The sequence below is a fragment of the Nilaparvata lugens genome, chromosome 4 (genome assembly GCF_014356525.2).
Source record: "Nilaparvata lugens isolate BPH chromosome 4, ASM1435652v1, whole genome shotgun sequence".
Taxonomy (NCBI): Eukaryota; Metazoa; Arthropoda; class Insecta; order Hemiptera; family Delphacidae; genus Nilaparvata; species Nilaparvata lugens.
Genome location: NC_052507.1, coordinates 76,526,909 through 76,549,517, shown reverse-complemented (window position 1 = coordinate 76,549,517; position 22,609 = coordinate 76,526,909). Strand labels below are relative to the sequence as shown.

Genomic DNA, 22,609 nt, shown 5'->3' with positions numbered 1-22,609 from the left:
ACAAATAATATAGTCTGCAAGTCGTCATTTTACTATCAAAACTTGATGAAAGAATAAATAAATAGGATTGCTGATCGATCAGATCAATCTATACAGACGAGTAAAGAGACAAGCAATAATAATTGCAAATTTGATTCATTTATTTAACAAAGGCTACATATAAATTAATAGTAAAATAGTATAATAGGAGGCCTATATTATTAATAGTAATAAATGTTGATTCATTTATTTAACAAAGGCTACATATAAATTCATAGAATTTACTATTAAAATATTTGTATTTACAAGAATTATCAATAATGTACTCATAAATAAACTGATATATTAAAGTAGAAAAGCCTCAAACCAAATTGCATTGGAATCTCCAGGCATTGAGAGTGCTGGAAAGATTGGAGGAATTGTCTATCTCTAATGAGTCATACCATAGCCACCTCTAATACAAGGCCCCGGCCTACGATATTGCGACGTTGCAGTTTAGACCTAGAATCTAATGCATGATTGGTGAAAAGATTTTTAAAAACCAGCTGATCTTTTTCACCAATCATGTATTAGATGCTAGGCCTACACTGCGACGTTGCAATATCGTAGGCCGGGGCCTTATGTATTAGAGGTGGCTATGGTCATACTGATCTATTGCCATAGAAGAGGCATAATATTGATACTATCTTGCTAAACACTTGACTCCTTGAAATTGGATTGGACCCGAGGTAACATTATTGCTTCTTATATTGTATACATTAATATTGTGTGAATATTTCCTATTATGTGTGTGATTTTTTAAAAATTAAAACCCAATAGTAGCATACATGAGGCTGCCACAAAATTATAAAATTTAAAACTGTGAAATCTTCCGCCATCATTTTCTTGGTAACAACTAACAAAGAATTTTAGGACTCATGTTTACTGGAACTTATATATTTATCGATGTAAGGAAGCATCAAACAAATATTTGATTTTTAATTTATTCAAAATTGGAACAGAATACTAAGTATAGAGATTGTCAGTTTATTTCAGAAACAACTTAAGCTGCGTTTACACCACAGTTATTATCAAAATGTTGATTTTTCCGCCCTTATCAGCTGATTATATCTGTATTTTTACAGAAACGGTAAGATACAGATATAAAAAGCTTGGCATCAGCTGATTAAAAGTGAATTACTCATGTTCGCGGCGCGTAAATCTGTACGCACCCATAGATTAAACGGAGCTTGACAAACACATAATATTCATATTATGCACAACATGTGTATGATAAGTTATGTTCAATCTAATAGAATCTATAAGGACGGAAAAATGAACATTTTGTCAATAACTTTGGTGTAAACGCAGCTTTACCGACTTTTGTTCAACAAGCATTGTGATATTGCTTGAGATCCGTTTCAAAGACAAGATCCATGCCATGTGACTCGAATGCATGCTACTAACAATATGGAATTAAAAATATGAAATTATGTACACAAAACATTAGGCACTCAAGAACACATAAGTCTCACCTTGGAGATTACTGCCTATTACCATAGAGAAATAATAGCGTAAGTAGATATCCCATGGTATAGGGCGTTTATGTCGCAACTTTTACTGTTATCTCAAGCCGAATACTGTCGATTTTTACTGTTTTGGCCGGGTGAGATTGTATGAACGGCACAATATGAGAGATTGCCAGCGTCACATAGCTTTATGGGAAAGACTACGTGGACTACCGGCTTGAGATAACAGTAAAAGTTACGACATAAACACCCTATACCATGGGATATCTACTTATGCTATTGTTTCTCTATGCTATTACAAATTTAAAGAAGAGGTAGATTCCTCCTAGAGGCAAGAGCTCAAGACTTGATTTCATAAATATCATGTACAAGTGTTTACTACTACTTCTTCGTACGCCATGAAAGATGACTCATCTAAATCTTCCTGTTTGATTTCTTCAATCGGGTCCACAGCCTGAATTACATCAAGATCTAAGGTTTCAACCTCCATCACGGAAACTTCCCTATTAAGTTCCCACAGTCTTATAATCTCATCTAAAACTTCCATCCTCTGAGGAAACTGTCTAGTGGGCGATTCCAAAGCTAGCGAAGCTAGTTTCTGAATTTTGGTGATGGCTATGCGAGATTTTTTACTCTGTGGCAGAAGTTTTCTTGGAGACACAGGAGGCTCAACAATAATCTCTTCAGTTTCAACATATTCTTCGGGGTCCGGGTCGGTTTGTAACAATCGACTACTGCTCGAATAGAACTCTTTGGTCCATCTTCTTGGGACAAGGGTGGTGTCAAACAGAGGTAAAACTAGTTTCTCCCTAACGTGCAAGATATGTTGGCAGGGTAGCTGGTAGGTGCAGAAGAATCTGCAGTTACATCTACTTTCTGAAGTGGTAACAATTCCTTCCGATGTTGTAACCAAAAATTCATTAGTTGAAATTTCACTACATAAATGAACATCATTTTTCAAAGAAAATTTATCAGATACCAAACGAAAAGTATATGGAGTTAGAACCTGCAAATAGTGACTCTCGTCTTCATGCACTAAATCAATAGCTAGAGGCACTTTCACCTGAACTTTGGCAGCCTTTGCATCCCGCTCTGCTCTAAAAGTCAGCACCAAACTGTCAAGATCTTCGAAGATATCGAGAAGCCGCGAATGTCGCTTAACAAGCAACGTGACTTTCGAATTGATCAACTCCAACCTGTTGTTTGATTGATTCCCAAAACTGACCGCAGTCTGAAGAGATGGCACCCATTCTTCTTTTATTGAATGCCAATTTATGTTAAAGTAATCGATAAACTTCTTTAATTTCAATTTTTTTATTTCATCGTAAATCAAATTGTATTCACACTGATTTTCAGCATGTACGAATTGTTGTGCATACTTCTGATATATAGTTCTCTCTCCAGTTGTAATCCGCATTTTTTCACAGGTAATTTCTCTTTTGAATGATCGTAGAGTGTGAAATAGAGATATATTTACTTCTGGATTGTTGAAACCTTTTTTGAAAGCGTCCCCACCATTGAAGTCTCTGTCAGTCATAATTGTAACTGTACTTTTCCAAGCGGGGTTATACTTTTTGAAAACTTCAATCATTTCAGTGATGGTATGAGCGTCAATTGAAGCAAGCAACATCAAAGCCACAATTTCTGCATCTCCATTTCCATCCTCAACAAGAAAAATTAACAACTCCATTTGTAAGTTTGATACTTTCTGAATGACATCAACGAACAACATTTCAGGATAAGTTGAGTAAGTTCTTTGCATTTCGTTGTCTTGGTAGAATATGCCAAGAAATTCATCTGTTATATTACTCACAATTTCAACAGTATTGCTGTCTTTGCAGCGAAGGTAGTCCAAGGCATGCTGCAAACTATCATCCGAGACATTTCCCGTGTCGAGGTTGTTGACGTCTTTCAACACTTTGTTTGAGAGAGCTTCTGTTTCGAGTAGTTTCTTGTTGACCCTCAATTTGAGCATATGCTTCACCATTTCTTTGGATTTTACTTCTAGATGACGGTGTTTGGGAAGAAGTGAATAAGAGTCCTGTTGAAGAAACAAAATAAATCTGTTGAACTAAGAAAAATGATTCAAATATAGCTCACATCTATCATAAATTGCAAAGAGCCCCTTTAATCAAGGCCACCTCTAATACAAGGCCCCGGCCTATGATATTGCAACGTCGCAGCGTAGGCCTAGAATCTAAAGCTGCGTACACATATACGCTCTTCCAACCCGCACCGAGCACGCTCCTCCCTCGTACCGCCCTCGTTCCTCCATCGAACCACAGTCGCGCCGCCCACGCACCCATCATGAACGTTACGGAAGATGTTAGATCTTCTCGCGTTCCCCGGTCGAACCACTGTTGCTCCCCGGTCGATCATCAATCGCTCTGCTGGAGTGACGTTCGGTTGCGGAGCAGAGCGAAAGTCTGTACGCACCTTAATACATGATTGGTGAAAAAGATCAGCTGGTATTTTTTAAAATCTTTTTCACCAATCATGTATTAGATTCTAGGCCTACACTGCGACGTTGCAATATCGTATCGGCCTTGTATTAGAGGTGGCTATGCTTTAATCAAAACTTACTAGTAGTTCTGTGAACAGTAGACCTCACGCAGTATCCTCATCCACAAGTACCTGATTGAAACTATAGACCTTATGGGAAATACAGCAATAGAATGGCTTCTCCACACATCTGTGTAATCACTTGTCAGCTGATTTATGATGAATAATTCTATAGTCTGATTTTCACTCTAATATTGGCGTATGAAGGAGGCTCCTTTTTCCTTTTATATTATCCTTGAAATGCAAAATTTCCAAAAACCTTGTATATACGTCGACGCGAAATTATAAAAGGAACATACCTGTCAAATTTCATGGAAATCTATTACCGCGTTTCGCCGTAAATGCGCAACATATAAACATTTAAAGATTAAGAGAAATGCCAAACCGTCGACTCGAATCTTAGACCTCACTTCGCTCGGTCAATTAATATCGGGATATATATTAACCGGTTTTGAGTACACAATGTAATTCCATTTCAGTTATAATGTTATAATAGAGAATTAGTTGCTACTACATGCCTAATTGTGTAGTTTTGATGAAACTAGGGGTGTGATCACATTGGAAACATGTATGTGCAAGTGCACGTCAGATCATGCATGTGCCGAAAAACAAAATCTGAAAAGAGCCATTGAAGCACGTTGTGACTTGCATGTAGCTGCTCACACTGAACACAACCAGCAGGTGCACGCGTTCAGTGTGAATGTTCCTATTGCTCTTTCCTGATTTTGTTTTTATCTGCGCGCTTGGTCATGCCTGGCCATATAAGGGTATGATCACATTGGACGCGTATATGTGCAAGTGCACGCTTGAACAATAAGAACACTGAACGCGTGCACTTGCTGATTGCGTTCAGTGTGAGCAGCTACAGACAAATATCAACGTGTTTTAATGGCTCTTTCCAGATTTTGTTTTTCGGTTCATGCATGATCTGACGTGCACTTGCACATAATTATACATTTCAATTTGATAATAATAATAATATGTTTCTGTTCATATCGTGGTCATAGGTATGGCCACAAGTGAACAAGTCAAGAAAAAAACTGTCATAAGACAGATCACATCCTAAAAATAATTCTGAAAATATATAAAATAAATTACAAACTACTCAAATTTCCTTCTTCTTAAAGCCCGGTCCAGACGCTCAAGTTTAGCTTCAGTCTTTTGCTCAAGCAAAAGTCGGAGCATGTAAGTCGTTGCGTCTGGACGGTAAAACGGATGGGTCTTCAAGCTTAAGTCGTCAAACTTAAAATGTATCGGCCGGCAATCTTTTTCCATCAAACCAAACCGTCCGTCTTTTGCCTCTCCACCAAAACCTAAATCGCGTAAAAATGGAGGTAGAGAAATTGTGATTTCAGATTCGGATTCAGCGGCCTCAAATTAATAAAATTCCTCGCGAGTGCTTGAAAATAAGCGAGTTTTTTTATCGATTGTATATAACGCTATTTAACCCTTTTTTCTTTCTTGAATTTCATGATACTCTCAGAATTTGATGTTGATATTATTATTTACTATCATGATATGAGATGTACTATATTGTTGATAAGAATACTATCTACAAAATTTTAATCCATTTACAATCACTGTGTCTGGAGATGTGACATGTAAACAAAGCCATTTAGCGATTAACAGTAATATTTTTGTCATTATGATGTTAAATATAGCATTATCTACTTGAATAAGCGAAAAAATACGACATAATTATTACTCATCTACCGGATATATGTCAACCGTATACAATTCAGACTTAATGAACCATATCAAGAACTGAGCTTGTGAGCACAAACATAGGAAAACGGACGACATAAGACGGATGCGTGTGGACGCAATTTTGCATCCGTCTTATGCTTGAACCAAACGATCCGTCTTTTGCTTGAGCAAAAGACTGATGGTTAACTTGAGCGTCTGGACCCGGCTTAAAATAACCACTTTCCAGTAGTGTAGCAATGATTATGATTCGACATGGTAATAACACAATAATAATTATTATTGTACTGGTTTTATTGATGTAGTTGGAATGGATGTAAATTAAGTTACCAGTAACAGTTGTGCACATCAAAAATATGGGAAGTATTGAAATCATAATCTTTTATAAATAGAAACATCATCTCTAATCTTTCAAGTTTTCTCATCCCTTATTGACAATTAATTATCGTTTTTTACTATCACAGTGACAATTTGTTAAATGAATTATTTGCGAATATTATTTAATCATTGAAAAAAAAATTCTCAAGGAATAAAATATAATTGATAATTTAAAACAAGAATAAACAGTTAATATTTCATCAAATATACCCGTATAACCATCCTCTTTAAAAGGCAGTGGCAAGGCCTTCTCAATCGGCAACGCTGTTCTACTATCTTTCTCTACTGTCATCATGACCTCAATAATATATACTTCAAGTAACTGTTTTTTGAAGAGTTTTTAATATGAAATAACAAATTAAAAACACAAATTATTAAACATCAAAACTAGTTGTTTTAGTTTGTGTTTTTAATCTATAATAAAATTAAGTTTGTAGTGTGAATGTTGATGTTGTGGAACTTCTCCATAATTATTGGAAAACATAACTAACAGCTGATGATGTGTGAGCACACACGAAAGCATGCTCCTGTAAAATATTAATTTTTATTTAAAGTGGATTTTTGACAACGTTCTAAGTCTATTCAATTTTTAATCTATTATTTCATATTAAATACTTTTCAAAAAAGGTACTATGATGTTATTTTATAAATAAAAATATGTAGCCCTAAATACATCAATTTCAACTGATATGTTTAGAGCTTATGTAATCATAATGGTATCATAAGGGCTCCAGGAAACTTCAATCCCCTGGGATCAATTGTATGAGAAAATACCTACTGATAATATTAGTAGTCAAATTGTTTGTAGAATAGGAAATCACTTAAATAATAGCTTGTATTTTCTCATGCAATAGGGCCCACATGACGTCTTTGTCTATAGGGTTTAAACACATTTTTTTTTGAGATTAGCCTTAAATAATAATAAATACTAGCCTACCTTATTTCGGTCGTGATTGTGTTCATCAACACATGACACTAGATCCAAAGTTTTGCCATCAGCAGCAACCCTGAAGTTCATGACGAATGGACAGTTCAGTTTGTAGGTGCTGAAAAATACAAACAAATTGAAAAGTTGATCAGAAGCTTGTGATTTACCTTATTACCGCTACGTTGCCGTTGGCGTTGGATAGGCTATGTCAATGTTGCTTAGGCCTTATTTTTGATCAGTGGACGGCCTGAGTCCCCTCGTCATGTATGAACTCTTCCACAGAGTACAGTGGCTTGGATGCCAGCCTCCATCTCATCCTTCTCTTGAAGTCAGAAGACCTCAGCCTTCTTATCTCCTCAGGCAGAAGATTGAAGCGCTTCAGCGCCAACATTGGAAATGATCCCTGAGTCCTTGAAAGTCTACATCTTGGGATGTCAAGGTTCCTTGCTGATTTGGTGTGGTGATGGTAAGTTGCAGATCTTTGTTTGAACCTTCTTTGTTATTCTTCACATGCACAAGGGGGTCAAATACATACTGACTGTATACGGTCAATATGTTGAGAGCCGAGAAGAGTGGTCTGCAGTGCTCAATTCTTCCCACAGATGACGAAATCCTAACTGTCTTCTTTTGCAGCAGCAATATTCTTCTCGTTCCTGCCGCATGACCCCACAGTAGAATTCCATAGGTTACATGACTATAGAATAGGAAATGATAGGTGGTAACCAAATAGTCTGATGGGATCAATTTTCTCAGAAGGTAAGTGACTCTGGAAAGCTTGTGACACAACTGTGATATATGTTCGTTCCATGTCAGCTTAACAAATATACAGATTAACAGATATAGTGAATCCGGAGGCATTTCAAACAATAAGGCTCAACTCACATTTACGCGACTCCAAATAGTGTTTCCAAATGGTGACACTCAGACCAGTCGATTCTAGTCTCCGCGACTGTCACACATGCCCTCGACTAGAGTAGAGTCTCTTTTCTCGACTTGAGTCGAGTAAGATTGAGTTGAGCCTAGGGGCGATACTATATTAGGCGATTTTTAGAGTCAGCAGGACAGGAAGATCTCAGATTGGCGCCTGAAAAACGCCTAATATGGTCTCATCCTTGCAGTTTAATTGATCAGATAAGCTTTTAATAAAGATATAGTATCTGGGAGACATCTATCAAAGAAAATAATTCAAATAGGAATCAAGTAGGGATCCAAATTGAAAATTTAGAGAAATAGTCGTAGTGGAGTGGTTTTTAAACTCATCTAAATATGGTTCATGAGTTGTAAAATTGCTTCCCGGTAGTTCGGGACCCACCAAAACTGTACGTCCATTCATCTCTCATTATAATCCGCCTCATTACCCAAGCAAAAGCCAAGAGTTCATGTGGGCATCATCCTAAAAAAAAAACAGGCCCGGGTACGAATTTTGGCGAAGCCTCATATTTTCGGACCACATACGTGTACGGATATACACGTTTCATCGTCGGCTCGGCTGCCTAAGCGCACAGTCTGTAAGTCATGTCAGAGGCCCTGGAATTGATCGGGTACAATCTGAAAACTCTGACAATAGATCTAAATCAGCCAGGTCATTCAGCATTTGTTTTATTTAATGTAAAGTTGTTTCTTTTTTCATATGAAAACATACATAAAATCTGTCAAGGTAGAATTAAGTTTCATTGGTTTGGATTGTTCTTTGATGAATAAAGTGATTGCAACAAAAACAAAATATAAAAGAGACTCAAGGTTAAGTCTAGACATACTAAATTTATAAAACATGAGTTATAATAAATTTGAGAAAAACCTACCTTTGTTTTGGTCGAAGCCCCTTTGATTTGCTTTTAATGAGACCACTATGTATACACTTGTACTGTATTTGGTAATAAACCAGTTCATCATTCATGAAGCGTTTAACCCGCCTCTTCCTAGCTGATTCTATAGTTCTAGAGTCACTAATGGAGCACTGGATGAATTCTCTCTCCTCTTTTTCAGTAATATATGATTGTAGTTCCTTAAATGTAGAGAATTTCATGATTTAAAAAAATTACAAAGACATAAAACTAGAAAAAACTTTCAACTCATACTTGGTACTTGCATTGGAATAACCAAATAATTGCAGAAGCTCAAGTAAGTAGTAAACAAAAATCAGCTGTTGGCAACTAAACCAGCGACAGCGACGACAGGCTAAATATACAAGCAGAGAGCAAGCTTCAGCGCTGTAGTGGGCGTTTGGTCAACTCAATGAAAGCAACCAGTAAAACCAGAGAAAACTCCTATAATTTGTAATTCTGTGGTAAAACTTTGTGACAGCAACCAGTTTCAGGTCCATTATCATCAATACTAGAGTGAGATCCACGTTATAATGACAGTATTTGATCAACTTTGGTTTTGCTATCCTTGTCTATCATTCGACAAAGCCAGTGGTACTATCCTTTTGTAGGTCCACAACGGTGCCAATTTGACAGTGTAGAAATATGATTATTTAATGCAGAGAAAAGGCATCGCTATTCTTGTCTTCATCCACTGTAATTATAACGTGAACCTCACTATAGTAGTTCTGTGAACAGTAGACCTCATGCAGTTTTTTCATCCACAAGTAGCTGATGTCACCTGTTTGAAATGTTAACAAACTCAGTTCACATCTTAATTTGTATTCCATAAGATATAATTCATCCAGTTCCGTGATAATCGTTCCATCTCATGAAAATTAATTTTTTACAATCAAAAATATTATAGTTTCTTCAGCATTATTTAGTTCATATGATTATTTTTAATCACCTATCAAATTAGTTTTGTTTTCAAATGTGAGAATATTGATACTAATGGGCACGCATAATAATACCATAACTGTAAAACAAAATATTGAAACCAAAGACCTTAAAGATGCACAACTTTTTAAGGTCTTTGATTGAAACTTTAGACCTTATAGAGAAATAGACACGGCTTTTTCAGAACATCTGTGTAATCTACTTTTCAGCTGATTGAATATGAATAATTCTATAGTCTGATTAATCCTATCTTCAGAGTAGATTATACAGAGTGATTCATAATTATGGTAAAATAATTTAATACGTGATAGTAGAGGTAAAAATAAGAAAAAAAGTTCTCATAAGCATATATTCATAAACGCTTCATTAGCGAGCTATACAGAGTGAAAGATTTCGCCCGGAATTCAGTTCCTCTGGTGAAATACACCGATGCTGAATTGTTTGAGGACTAGTTTTTGAAAAACTTATGCTGGATTCAAATGGAAAAATGGAATAAAACTAGTCTGTAATCTGTAGTGTGAGTAGTTTTTGAGAATAAAGTTGAAATATGCAAAAAATCTAAGTAGAAAAACACAGACTTCTACGTTTGATGCCCAATAAATTTCTTCAATGACCAGTGTACAAATAATTTTTCGCAATAAAAATTGTAAAGAATTTAATTCTGAAAAGAATTATGTAAGCTGTGTAAACTAAATTTAAATAAAAGTTGAATACAATGTATTCTTATGTAGTAGGCCTACATTACATCACAAAAATTTGCTGTTTTATGAGGAGAGAACTAATAACTCATAAGTTGTAGCTGATTGCAAATAGAACATGGATTTTAATAACAGCTGTTCCAAGACAGCTGATTTATTTTGTTTTAAATAAGAAAATTATTAATAATAATAAGATTATTAATTGATTATTAGATTATTAGATTGATTATAATAAGATTATTTTCAGAAATATTTTAGCTCACTGTTGAACAAAAAAACAAACTGTAAGTTAGGCCTACTGTAACTGCGCTGTTTTTTGTTTAATCTATTAACCAGTTATTTGTAACCATTTCACTTTGCTTTTGTGTTAAGTGTTAACTTTTTAAAAAATGACAGGTAATTTTAGACATTATTCATACTCCGAATTAGCTGACATGCATTTAATGTATGGAATGGGACACTACTGTATTAGTACCGTACTGAAGATGTACTGAGACGTTTGTATCAAGAGAACTTTCCTAACCGAGTATGTCCAAGTTCAAGGTTTTTTGCCACTATTCATCAACTTCTGTCTCAAACAGATTCTTTGATATCCAAAGAGCACATTTATGCAGGCAGACCCCGATCTACTATGACTGTTGAGTTAGAAGAACAAGTTCTTAATGAAATTTATGAACATCCAGAGAAGAGCACAAGAGAATAAATTGTCAGTGCAGTTTAATGTAAATTAATCATATTATTTGGAGGATACTAAAAGAGCAACAATTACATCCATACCACCTACAGAAAGTTCATACTCTATTGCCACGAGACTGTATTCCCCGTGCTGGTATTTACCGATGGTTTTTAGTAAAACTTGTTTACCCAAACTTTTTAACAACCGTTTTATTTATCGACGAGGCACACTTTACAAGAACAGCTATCGTTAACGTCCACAACCAACATAAATATTTGGGCAGCTGAGAATCCTCATGCCATCAATCCTAATCTTCCACAACATCAGTTTTCAGTAAACATTTTGGATAGATCACCTACTTCAGTTCGAGCTTCCTCCCAGGCTTAATGGCATAATCTACTAGTCTTTTGGTATAAGTTTAATGTCATTGAGATATGCTACTTTCTTAAAAAAAAAAACATTTCATAAAAAACCGAATATTTTATTTGCAATCAGCTACAACTTATGAGTTATTAGTTCTCTCCTCATAAAACAGCAAATTTTTTGTGATGTAATGTACTACATAAGAATACATTTTATTCAACTTTTATTTAAATTTAGTTTACACAGCTTACATAATTCTTTTCAGAATTAAATTCTCTACAATTTTTATTGCGAAAAATTATTTGTTCACTGGTCATTAAAGAAAGTTATTGGGCATCAAACGTAGAAGTCTGTGTTTTTCTACTTAGATTTTTTGCATATTTCAACTTTATTCTCAAAAACTACTCACACTACAGATTACAGACTAGTTTTATTCCATTTTTCAGATATTTTTCCATATGAATCCAGCATAAGTTTTTCAAAAACTAGTCCTCAAACAATTCAGCATCGGTGTATTTCACCAGAGGAACTGAATTCCGGGCGAAATCTTTCACTCTCTATAGCTCGCTAATGAAGCGTTTATGGATATATGTTTATGAGAACTTTTTTTCTTATTTTTACCTCTACTATCACGTATTAAATTATTTTACCATAATTATGAATCACCCTGTATAAATTATAGTGATATAAGTATGGAGGAATTCCTTTTCTTTTTATACTAGTATCCTTGAAATGCAAAATTTCAAAAAACCTTGTCTATACATCAATAACGCGCAGTTGAAAAAGGTATGTTCCTGCCAAATCTCATCGAATTCTATCAACGCGTTTGGCCGTAATTGCGTTGTATATAGAAAGACAAAAGAAAATCCGAGTTAAAACATAGACCTCACTACGTTCGGTCAAATATGGTTATAATGAGAGATTTCAAAACATGTGCAATAGCTATTTCAATACAAATTGACCAATAAAAATATTGGTAACATCAATCTATATATATAAAAATGTTATGTTGGTTTGTGTGTAATGCAAAAACTCCAAAAGTACTGGACCGATTGAGTTGAAATTTTAACATGATATAAAATCCGCATCAAGGATGGTTTTTATCTACTTTTTACAATTTTCAGGGGCGCTACGCTCGCCCGAAAATTTTTAACTTTTTTGTTTATGGATTTTTCCGATTTTTGACTTCACATTCGGGGTCAGCTCGCGAAAATAAGTCGATTAAAAAAAAAAAAATGACCGGGCTCGCAGGGTGGCCCGGGGGGAGGGGGTGAAACTTTGGCCATTTTTGGCCAGATTTGAGCTGAGCGCTGCTGCAATCAAAGTGCAAAATCTGACCGCTAGATAGCGCGCATGTTTCAAAACGCAGCTTCAACAGGTTCGTGAGATTAGAGTACCGGTAAACTACACTCTTGATTACCGTATGTTTTCCCGGTACAATTATTGGATTTCAATTACTTTCGCAATTCAGAACAAAGAAAGCATACCGATGCTTTTTTTTCGATAATAAATTCGTGTTTCAGTGCAAATAATCGTGTTACTTGTGTTAATATTGTAGTAATTTCAATCAGTGAATGGATCGATACCGGTACCGTGCTACAATCAATTGGCGATTCAGTCGATAGTGTGAGTATAATCTTATTGATGTAATCAATCTTGTAATGAATAATAATTATTGAGGCTTTTATTCTTGCATTTGTGTATTCATAATTTCTCAATTGTCAATGTTTCATAATCCTCCAAACCTTAGTTCATAAGCTGATCGGCTTATCTTATAGTTTCAATATCTTATTTGTATTTCATAGGATATAATTCATCCAGTTCCGTGATAATCGTTCCATCTCATGAAAATTAATTTTTTACAATCAAAAATATTATAGTTTCTTCAGCATTATTTAGTTCATATGATTATTTTTAATCACCTATCAAATTAGTTTTGTTTTCAAATGTGAGAATATTGATACTAATGGGCACGCATAATAATACCATAACTGTAAAACAAAATATTGAAACCAAAGACCTTAAAGATGCACAACTTTTTAAGGTCTTTTATTGAAACTATGGACCTTATAGAAATAGACACGGCTTCTCCAGAACATTTGTGTAATCACTTTTCAGCTGATTGAATATGAATAATTCTATTGTCTGACTAGCCGTCAGGCTCGCTTCGCTCGCCATATCCTGGACCCCCGACTGGATCGTCCAAGAATGAGATCAGCAGGATCGCTTCGCTCGCCTGCATTTTTCATTTGAGCATTTTTATCATATGTTAGAACAATCCAGTCGGGGGTCCAGACTAAACGTCTGGCTAAACGGATATGGCGAGCGAAGCGAGCCTGACGGCCAGTAATATAATATTCCCAGGATTGAAGTAGCAGTGCCCTATCAATTTTTCCGCGATAAATGCATTTAAATCTTCAACTTGGTGCCAACCTAACAAAGTCAACTCAACTTAATGCCAACCTGACAAAATTATTAATTTAGTTGCCAGTTAACAACTGTTTCGAAGAGGTACTCTATCTAGATTATAGTACTATAGTAACATATGATATGGAAATTTCAATTATAATAAGAGATTGGGAGAAGAAGAATATACATGCTAAAAGACGAACTTTAAACCCTTAGAGTTAAAATATTGCCAAAAGATTTCTTAGTGAGCCTCTAAAGGGCCAACTGAACATACCTCTACGTCTCTCTAAGGTCTTTGGAACATACCGTACCTACCAAATTTGAACGTTTTTGGTCCGGTAGATTTTTAATTATGCGAGTGAGTGAGTGAGTGCCATTTTGCTTTTATATATATAGATTAATCCTATCTTCAGAGTAGATGATATAAATTATAGTGATATAAGAGTATAGAGGAATTCCTTTTCTTTTTATATTATCCTTAAAATGCAAAATTTCATAAAACCTATGCATGAACTCGCAGTTGAAAAAGGAATATTCCTGCCAAATCTCATCGAATTCAATCAATGTCCGTAATTGCGTTATAATATATATATAGAAATACAAAAGAAAATCAGAGTTAAAACATATACCTCACTACGTTCTGTCAAATAGGCTATTGTTATAATGAGAGATTTCAAATCATGTGCAATTATTTATTACTTTACAAAGGCGACTTCCTAGAAGTATTTCAAGCCTAGGTGATGATGATGGGATGAATGATAATACAATGAAGGTAGAGTTATGTATTAATAAAAATGATAGGTTATGCTATCCACTTGAATAGTCCTCAAATAACTAAACTAGAAATTTTGAATTTGATTCAATTAAAAACCAAATATAATTGAATGATTACATTTAATAAACTCTCAGAACTTGAAAATATTGAGTCAATAGCTATTCCAATAACAATTGCTACCTATTCCAATAATTAACCAATACAAATATTGGTAACACCAATAAGATATAAAATAGTCAAACCTAATGAAAAATTTGAATTGTTGAGCATTTCAGTAGGTTTCATGTCAGATGTCATAGTTTCAAGCCGATTAAATTTTTCAATTGAAAGAATTTCAAGTACCTCAATAGAAAGTTAAGAAAAGTGATTACAATAGGTATTTGAAAATTCATTCATCAATATTTGAGTTATGTACACGTGAAACTGAATGTTATTGCCAAACTATTAAGTAAACCATATCATTCAAAATAAAAATTATTGGACCTATTTACATATTATTCTCCATTGTTTTATTATTTTCAATTTCTTAGCATCTAGTTTTTTTCATCATTTCTTTATAAAAATATTGTTACGCATTCAAAATGCTGTCTAAACTGACTTACAATGAAAAATGGAGGTAACAATAAGGTATTGTGATTTAAATAAACTGGGATTGAAGTAGGGTTCTCATACTCATTTCATAAAATACTTGATAATACAGAAACTGTTCACACACACTCACACATGCACTCTTACTTAATGAACCGGTACCTCATAACTTTTGTTTAGCACAGTATTCTATCATACAAATAAAAATAAAAACAAATACATTCAAACTCGCATTTGCATAACATTCAACTATACATAGACCTGCGTTAGCCCTAACGTAACTAATAGATTTCACTATGTCATGTTCAGTAAACTTTGTTGACTCGATCCAGCTCAAATCCACAATCCATCACAAGTCTAACCATACGAGAATTTGTCTCCTTCTTAGTACATTCAATTCTCTTTCGTTTCATCCTGAAATAAAAAAGCATACACTCATTAAATTGCTAACATTTATATAGGATATACTAAAGAGACAACATTAAAGAAACACTAAAGAGACAACATTAAAGATACACTAAAAGACAACATTAAAGATACACTAAAGAGACAACATTAAAGGTACACTAAAGAGACAACTATTCTTTTAACACAGATTGTAGACTCAGATTTGTCAACTTCAAGAAGATTTTTCCCATCGAGTTTCTACACTGAAATGATGACTTGCAGACTGTAATAAGTGTGAAAATATTAAATATTCACTCACTGACTGGAGTGAGAATATGGGATTCATTGTCTGACCTAGGTTGTCACTCACTCATCTGTAATATAACAAAGAAAAGGCTTATTCACGTACGGGACAGGAAATTAACGAATGACGCATCATCACGTCTAAACTAATCAACTGATATACTTGACGTTCTCAATTTACCGAGGATGCTTAAAGGCCTATTTCAAATTCTTCAAGTTTTCTGTTTATCAAGTTCAATTCGACTACAGCGGAGCACGGGTTACCTGCTAGTCAAATAATTATTCTATAGTGAGGTCCACGTTATAATGACAGTATTTGATCAACTTTGGTTTTGCTATCCTTGTCTATCATTCGACAAAGCCGGTGGTACTATTCTTTTCTAGGTCCACAACGACGACAATTATGTTTTTTACAGTGTAGAAATATAATTAATTAATACAGAGAATCGGCATCGCTATTCTTCTATCTTTATTTACTGCCATTATAACGTGGACCTCACTATACCACATTATCATAGCCACCTCAATACAAGGCCCCGGCCTACGATATTGCAACGTCGCAGTGTAGGCCTAGAACACCATGATTGGTGAAAAATATTTAAAAAAATACCAGCTGATCTTTTTCACCAACCATGTATTAGATTCTAGGCCTACACTGCGACGTTGCAATATCGTAGGCCAGAGCCTTTTATTAGAGGTGGCTATGATATTATACAACATATCCCTTCTAAATTAACAGAAACTGCAGAATAATCCGGAAGTGACAACCTAGGCCACTGTTGTCAATGAATCGATTTGAATGCGATTCGAAAGCATGCTCCAAATAAATATTTCATATTTCTCACATCTATTACAGTATGCAAGTCGTCATTTCAGTGTTTAAACTTGATGTAACATAATTATAGCAGTTCGTAATGGATAAAGAAATTAGAGATTTGTCCTTAACAGTTCTTCGTTTAGAAAAAAGGGATTCAAACTGGAAGAATTGAACCTCTACTACAATGGTTCAATAACAATTATATGAAAATAGTATTATAAATAAAAATTGATATCTAAGTACCCTTTTAAAAATCTGGTGTGGTGCACTCACACACTTTCCTTGCCGTTATGAAAATTGATCCCCTGACGCTAGTGTTCACGCGCATCTCAAGTCTACTATTATTTTGAAGATCTGAGTCAGCTGGTGACAGGACAATAACGCTGGAGACACACGAGGTCTACTATCTCTTCATAGTGAATGATTTAATAGAATCAACAATTGCAGTTTGCAATATTGAATAATCACATTTTCTCGAATTTTGAGCTTATTTTCAATTATAGCTGAAAATGTTACATCAAATTAATTGTAGTGATTTTCATGCTCAATCTTTTCCACTTGAAATTGTTTGTTTAAATTGTATCTGAAGCCTGATAATTGGGAAACTAAAATCAGACTTGTGGCAGTTGATAGAGCAGCTTATCAATAACTATTCTAGGTATAAATTTGTTAGAAATCGTTGAAGCCGTTTTTGAGAAAATCGCAAAAAAAACTTTTTTTGACAACATTTTCGCCATTTTAGCTGCCATCTTGAATTGCATTTGATGGAAAATGTTCGTGTTGGATCCTTATAGGGGAAGGACCCAATTTCCAAATTTAAGTTCAAAATTTCAAATCATTCCGTTAATTGGGAGATGAGATATCGTGTACATACACACACACACATACAGACCAATACCGAAAAACCACTTTTTTGGACTCTGGGGACCTTGAACGTATAGAAATGTAGAAATTGGGATACCGTAATTTTTTTCGGAAAGCAATACTTTCCTTACCTATGGTAATAGGGCAAGTAAAGTAAAATTGTTTAGTCACAACATAGACTATTTTAAAAGGGGATTTGGGTTTCCATTTTTATTTATATTCAACAGTATCCCTAAGAAAAAAAGACGAAAATAGTATTGTTTGGCGATGATTCTACTGTATTACGATAACTGGAAGACAGTTTTAAAGACATGTTAACAATTAAAACCCCTATTACTCCCTTTCGATATAATAAACCATACTTGGTCACATGACATGTCACATTGTGAATTATTACAACTTTATAAGCTAGGTAGTATTAAGACTATCTTCTCAAGACACCTATGGGCTAAAGCGGCCTATACTGAGAAAGCACCCGCGAGCCTTGATAGCTAAGCTCCACGAGCCCAGGCTGGGTAGAAATTAACTTAACACTTGTTTTGAGCACACCGGGACCTGCCGCATCTACTTTTCAAGGCCACAGAAACCTAAGCCTGTGGATCTACTCTCCACAAAAACCTAAAATCTACCACATTTTGTTGATTTGTGTTGAACTTATTTTTAAAAACACAATACAAAATGATAAGAAAAAACTATTTCACAACTACTAAGCTAATTATTGTATTCATATAGAGAATATGTTTGGTAGACTACATAAAATATTCCTTAAGTTACATGAAACATTTAGGGCCGGTTTCCGAGCTCGGGATTTAGCTAAGTCATAGACTTAAAACAGCTGGAGTCAGAAAATTGGCTTTCCAAAACGGGGCGTAGTCGCAGCTTTTATAACAATAGTCGTAGTTTTTATCTTCTCATTTCTATAATTGGAAACGTTTTTCATCGAAATTAGACATTCCTAAATAATTTGAAATAGCTTAAACTTACACTATTTTCTCTTTATTTTATTTTGGGTTCAATTTTCTAGTTTTACGAGATTTAATTCAAACGTGACTATGACAATGACTGCGACTACGCCCCGTTTTTGAAAACCAATTTTCTGACTCCAGCTGTTTTAAGTCTAAAACTTAGCTAAATCCCGAGCTCGGAAACCGGCCCTTATACTCAACTCACACTTACGCGACTCAGGTCGAGAAGATACTCGACTCTAGTCGAGAGCATGTGTTTCCAAATGGTGACACTCAGACCATTCGATTCTAGTCTCCGCGACGTCACCATTTCACATGCTCTCGACTAGAGTCGAGTCTCTTCTCGACCTGAGTCGCATAAGTCTGAGTTGAGCCTTACAATTGATATAAACGCCTTCCGATTTCATATTTGAAGTGAGGTTGGGTTAGGTCTTCCCCTGTGATGGGCCATCAACAAATTAATATAATCCGTCGCTAGTACTCAAGCATAACCATAAATAGGAAACTTTTCCATCATGTTGTAACCAAGTTTTTAAATGAGCTGATAATTCGGTGTTTTAGTAATTATATTTTTACAATTTGAAGACTCGTTTTATGCTACTGTGAACCTTACGTGATAATGTTTAAGTCTGAAATATGAAGTGAGACCAAAAACGTTATTAGGCACTAATTTACTACAATATTAATTCTTAGATCTGAAGGGTGTCAATTTACTAACGATTACAATGAAATAAGATGAAGTGAAACTAATGCAAATCTGAAGAAATCAAATTGTCCTTGGAGGGTATACACAATTCAATACCACAGAGATGATAAAGTATGCATACATTGAGTATTTCTGGGATGATCTTGAATTGAATAACCAACACAGTGAATTTTCTACAGTATTTCTAGATTTCGCATATCGACTAAAAGAAGCCAAGCCGTATCCAATAAAACAATTTCTGAATACATGAATGTTGTATTGGTGATTTGCCAGAAGTGAATTAATGCAAGCCACTGAGAAATCAACTGGTTCGAGAGAATAACATCAACTTTTCTCAGAATAAATTACTGGAAATATAAATATTCATAAATAAATATGCTGCAATGGTGAACTGCCAGAAGTGAATTAAAGTGAACCACTGAGAAATTTACAGGTTCGACAGATTAACAACTTTTCTCTGATGATATCACTAGGATATATTGTATGGGATTATCTAGGAAATAATGAGCTATCAAGGTGGAATACTACTCACCATATTTTACAATTTGCCCGCATTGATAGGTAAAATAATAATTGAAAATATCCTTGTAGGATATTCACTATTCATTTCTACAGAGATGATAGAGAATACATAAATTGAGAATTTCTGAAATGATCGTAAATTGAAGGTCTTCATAAAAATTGTGGAAACGTAAATCCTACTAAATCTAATGCTCTTCAATTTTCTTAAAGGAAACCTACCAAATAAAACCTGGGCAGTTTGCATTGTTATCAAGTATAAAAGTCCAGGAATTACAGTGGAAAAGCTGAGGATTCACTAGTTTTTGATAACTTGAATAATCAATGTGTCATTCAAATCCAGAAATCGAATAGAAGAACATAAGATTCGGTTTAAATTTTGTTAGTATATGAAGGTCGGAATTTAATTTATAATCGAAAATACTGAATTCTAGAGTTGAAAAGTGTTTGATAAACAGTAAACCCAGGCTTTTCAGTTTAATGTACCAATATTTCCATCATTTTAGATTTATTTCAATTAGATATCCCAGAATTTATTTTCAAAAAAGGACTACTGTATACTATTCAGATATCATAGATCTTTGAGACATACTCGTACCTCTCGATCAATGAAGTTTGAAATGCATAATCGATGCTTGTCCAAAGTTGAATTGAAAGATACAATTAAGGTCTTACCAAGGTTTCTATAGACCTTGATAATTATTACTTTGGAAGTGATTTTATCAAGATACGTAGGACTATTAATAAAAAAATTATTAGACATGATACAATTTATAAGTATATTTCAATCAGCAAGTGTACAAACATATAGGAGATCATTTTACGAGCCCAATTCCATTCTTATTCAGTATAAAACAAATTACTAATTTTATCAGCGAAAAATATGGTGAAAGATTAAAATTAGCATGTTAAGAACAGAAAATAATAAAAAGTTAAAAAATAAGGAAAATTTTAAAAGTTTCTACAGTAAACTTCGTAATAGATCATTTAAAAGAAAACTCTTTTTTAAAGATTAAAACTTTCAGTGGTTTGAGAGAATTTATAGAAACAATATGTTTGGTGGTAAAGTTGTTTAGACAAAAGTGAAACTACACAATCGAATTGATCTCAAGGATACATTTTAGAAAGTAAATAATTTTAGAAGTTGAGTGATTTTTGATAAATTTCATCCTAATGTTAAAACAATGCACTGAAACATAACGCGTTGACCAACCCATTGCAAAATGTCCGCCTTCTTAGTTCTAGAAAAATCTTCTGTCTTTGTTTCTAATCGTCAGGGACTCTTCCTTCGAGCGGACACTTCTCGTCGGATTCAACTGAGGAGGAGGAGGTGGAGGAGGAGGAGGAAAGACACGCCCCGTTGTCTGGACGCGCAAAGAACGACCAATCAACAAATCGACTGACAGACGAAGGCTCGACCTACCCAACCATACATAAAACTCATTTTAGATACTCAAAATAAAACTGTTATCAACTGTTGTCAACCAATTATTGATTAAAACGTCTTGACTCATACCAGGAAAAAGAAACAAATTCAATAAGCAAATCTTATCAATGTTTTCCCAAGAATAGCATATAGTACTCTGCCTCATCAAGGAAAAAATAGCAAATTATCAGCTAAACTCTAAATAGAACATTGTACCATAGAGAAAAGATACCATTAGAAGATATCACATGGTACGAGTATAGGTAGTTTATTTTCCAAATTTCAAGCCAGTTTTTTGTTAACTCAAGCCGATTACTGTCGACTACTGTCATAGCCACCTCTAAAACAAGGCCGCGGCCTACGATATTGCAACGTTGCAGCGTAAGCCTAGAATCTAATACATGATTGGTGAAAAAGATCAGCTGGTATTTTTTTAAATCTTTTTCACCAATCATGTATTAGATTCTAGGCCTACACTGCGACTTTGCAATATCGTAGGCCGCGGCCTTGTATTAGAGGTGGCTATGCTACTGTCTATTAATTACTGGTTTGGCTGGGTGAGAGTGTAAGAACGGCACAGTATGAGAGACTAACAGCGTCACATAGCTTCACCAAAAACAACTACTAGGACTATCTGCTTGAGTTAACAATGAAAATTGCAACATGAACACCCTATGCCATGGGATATCTTCTAGTGCTTTTTCTCTATGATTGTACCAATATCAAAATTGAGCGTGAAACAGCTTTCTATTGACATTTAAAAATCAAATAAAATATAGAGTAGTTTTCTAGAGGCATACAATTATTTATAAAGTAAGGGTACGATCACATTGAATGCACAAATGTGCAAATGCACGTGAGATTATGCATGACAAAGCGAGCAGGTGAGAAACAAAATCTGGAAACACGTTGTGGCTTGCCTGTAGCTGCTCACACAGAACGCCACCAGCAAGTTCACGCGTTCAGTGTGAGTGTTCCTATGGCTCTTTCCAGATTCTGTTTCTTATTTGCGCACTAATATAATCATACCCCAAAAAAATTCAATTTTTTGGCATAAAAATGCTTATTCATACGAGAAATAATCTGATGATAAAACAAAAATAATTATACGTTCAAGTAAAGAAAAAAAGAGATTGAATGGTGTTGATGCTTCATAAATTTGATAACAGTATATAAATAAACTGCTGAATATTAAGGGTTTCATAGAATTGGAATAGTATACTATATTGTACAGGGTTGTCAGAGGAAACGCATGTTTTTCGAACAGCCAGTACTCGTCAACGGGAGAGGGT

The 22,609-nt window shown here is 34.6% G+C and overlaps 2 protein-coding genes across 3 annotated transcripts in view; both read right to left on the bottom strand.

The window, feature by feature from the left end:
• Positions 1-212: 212 nt before the first annotated feature.
• Positions 213-9,182, bottom strand: LOC111050846 (zinc finger SWIM domain-containing protein 1). Its single transcript, XM_022337212.2, has 3 exons — positions 8,862-9,182; positions 7,069-7,177; positions 213-3,528 (listed from the first exon to the last, which is right to left on the bottom strand). Exons 1-3 carry the CDS (start codon positions 9,083-9,085, stop codon positions 1,849-1,851), a joined length of 2,013 nt encoding a protein of 670 aa, XP_022192904.2. The 5' UTR covers positions 9,086-9,182; the 3' UTR covers positions 213-1,848.
• Positions 9,183-15,087: 5,905 nt separating this feature from the next.
• LOC111050845 (protein phosphatase 1A) overlaps positions 15,088-22,609 on the bottom strand; it is a 31,937-nt gene continuing 24,415 nt past the window's right edge. Inside the window, exon 7 of one of the 2 annotated variants that reach the window (XM_022337210.2) lies at positions 15,088-15,744. In XM_022337210.2, coding sequence (XP_022192902.1) covers positions 15,724-15,744 — 21 coding nt within the window. In that variant the 3' untranslated portion in view covers positions 15,088-15,723. Of the gene's footprint in view, positions 15,745-20,656; positions 21,311-22,609 lie in introns of those variants that run through there. The other variant, XM_022337209.2, reaches the window with a different exon arrangement.

Excerpts from the sequence above, each read along its gene's own strand:
- LOC111050846 (XM_022337212.2), bottom strand. The coding sequence starts at position 9,085 with ATGAAATTCTCTACATTTAAGGAACTACAATCATATATTACTGAAAAA. Across the intron at positions 7,178-8,861 it reads GGGCTTCGACCAAAACAAAG|CACCTACAAACTGAACTGTC; the intron begins GTAGGTTTTTCT and ends TGTATTTTTCAG. Across the intron at positions 3,529-7,068 it reads ACAATCACGACCGAAATAAG|GACTCTTATTCACTTCTTCC; the intron begins GTAGGCTAGTAT and ends TTTCTTCAACAG.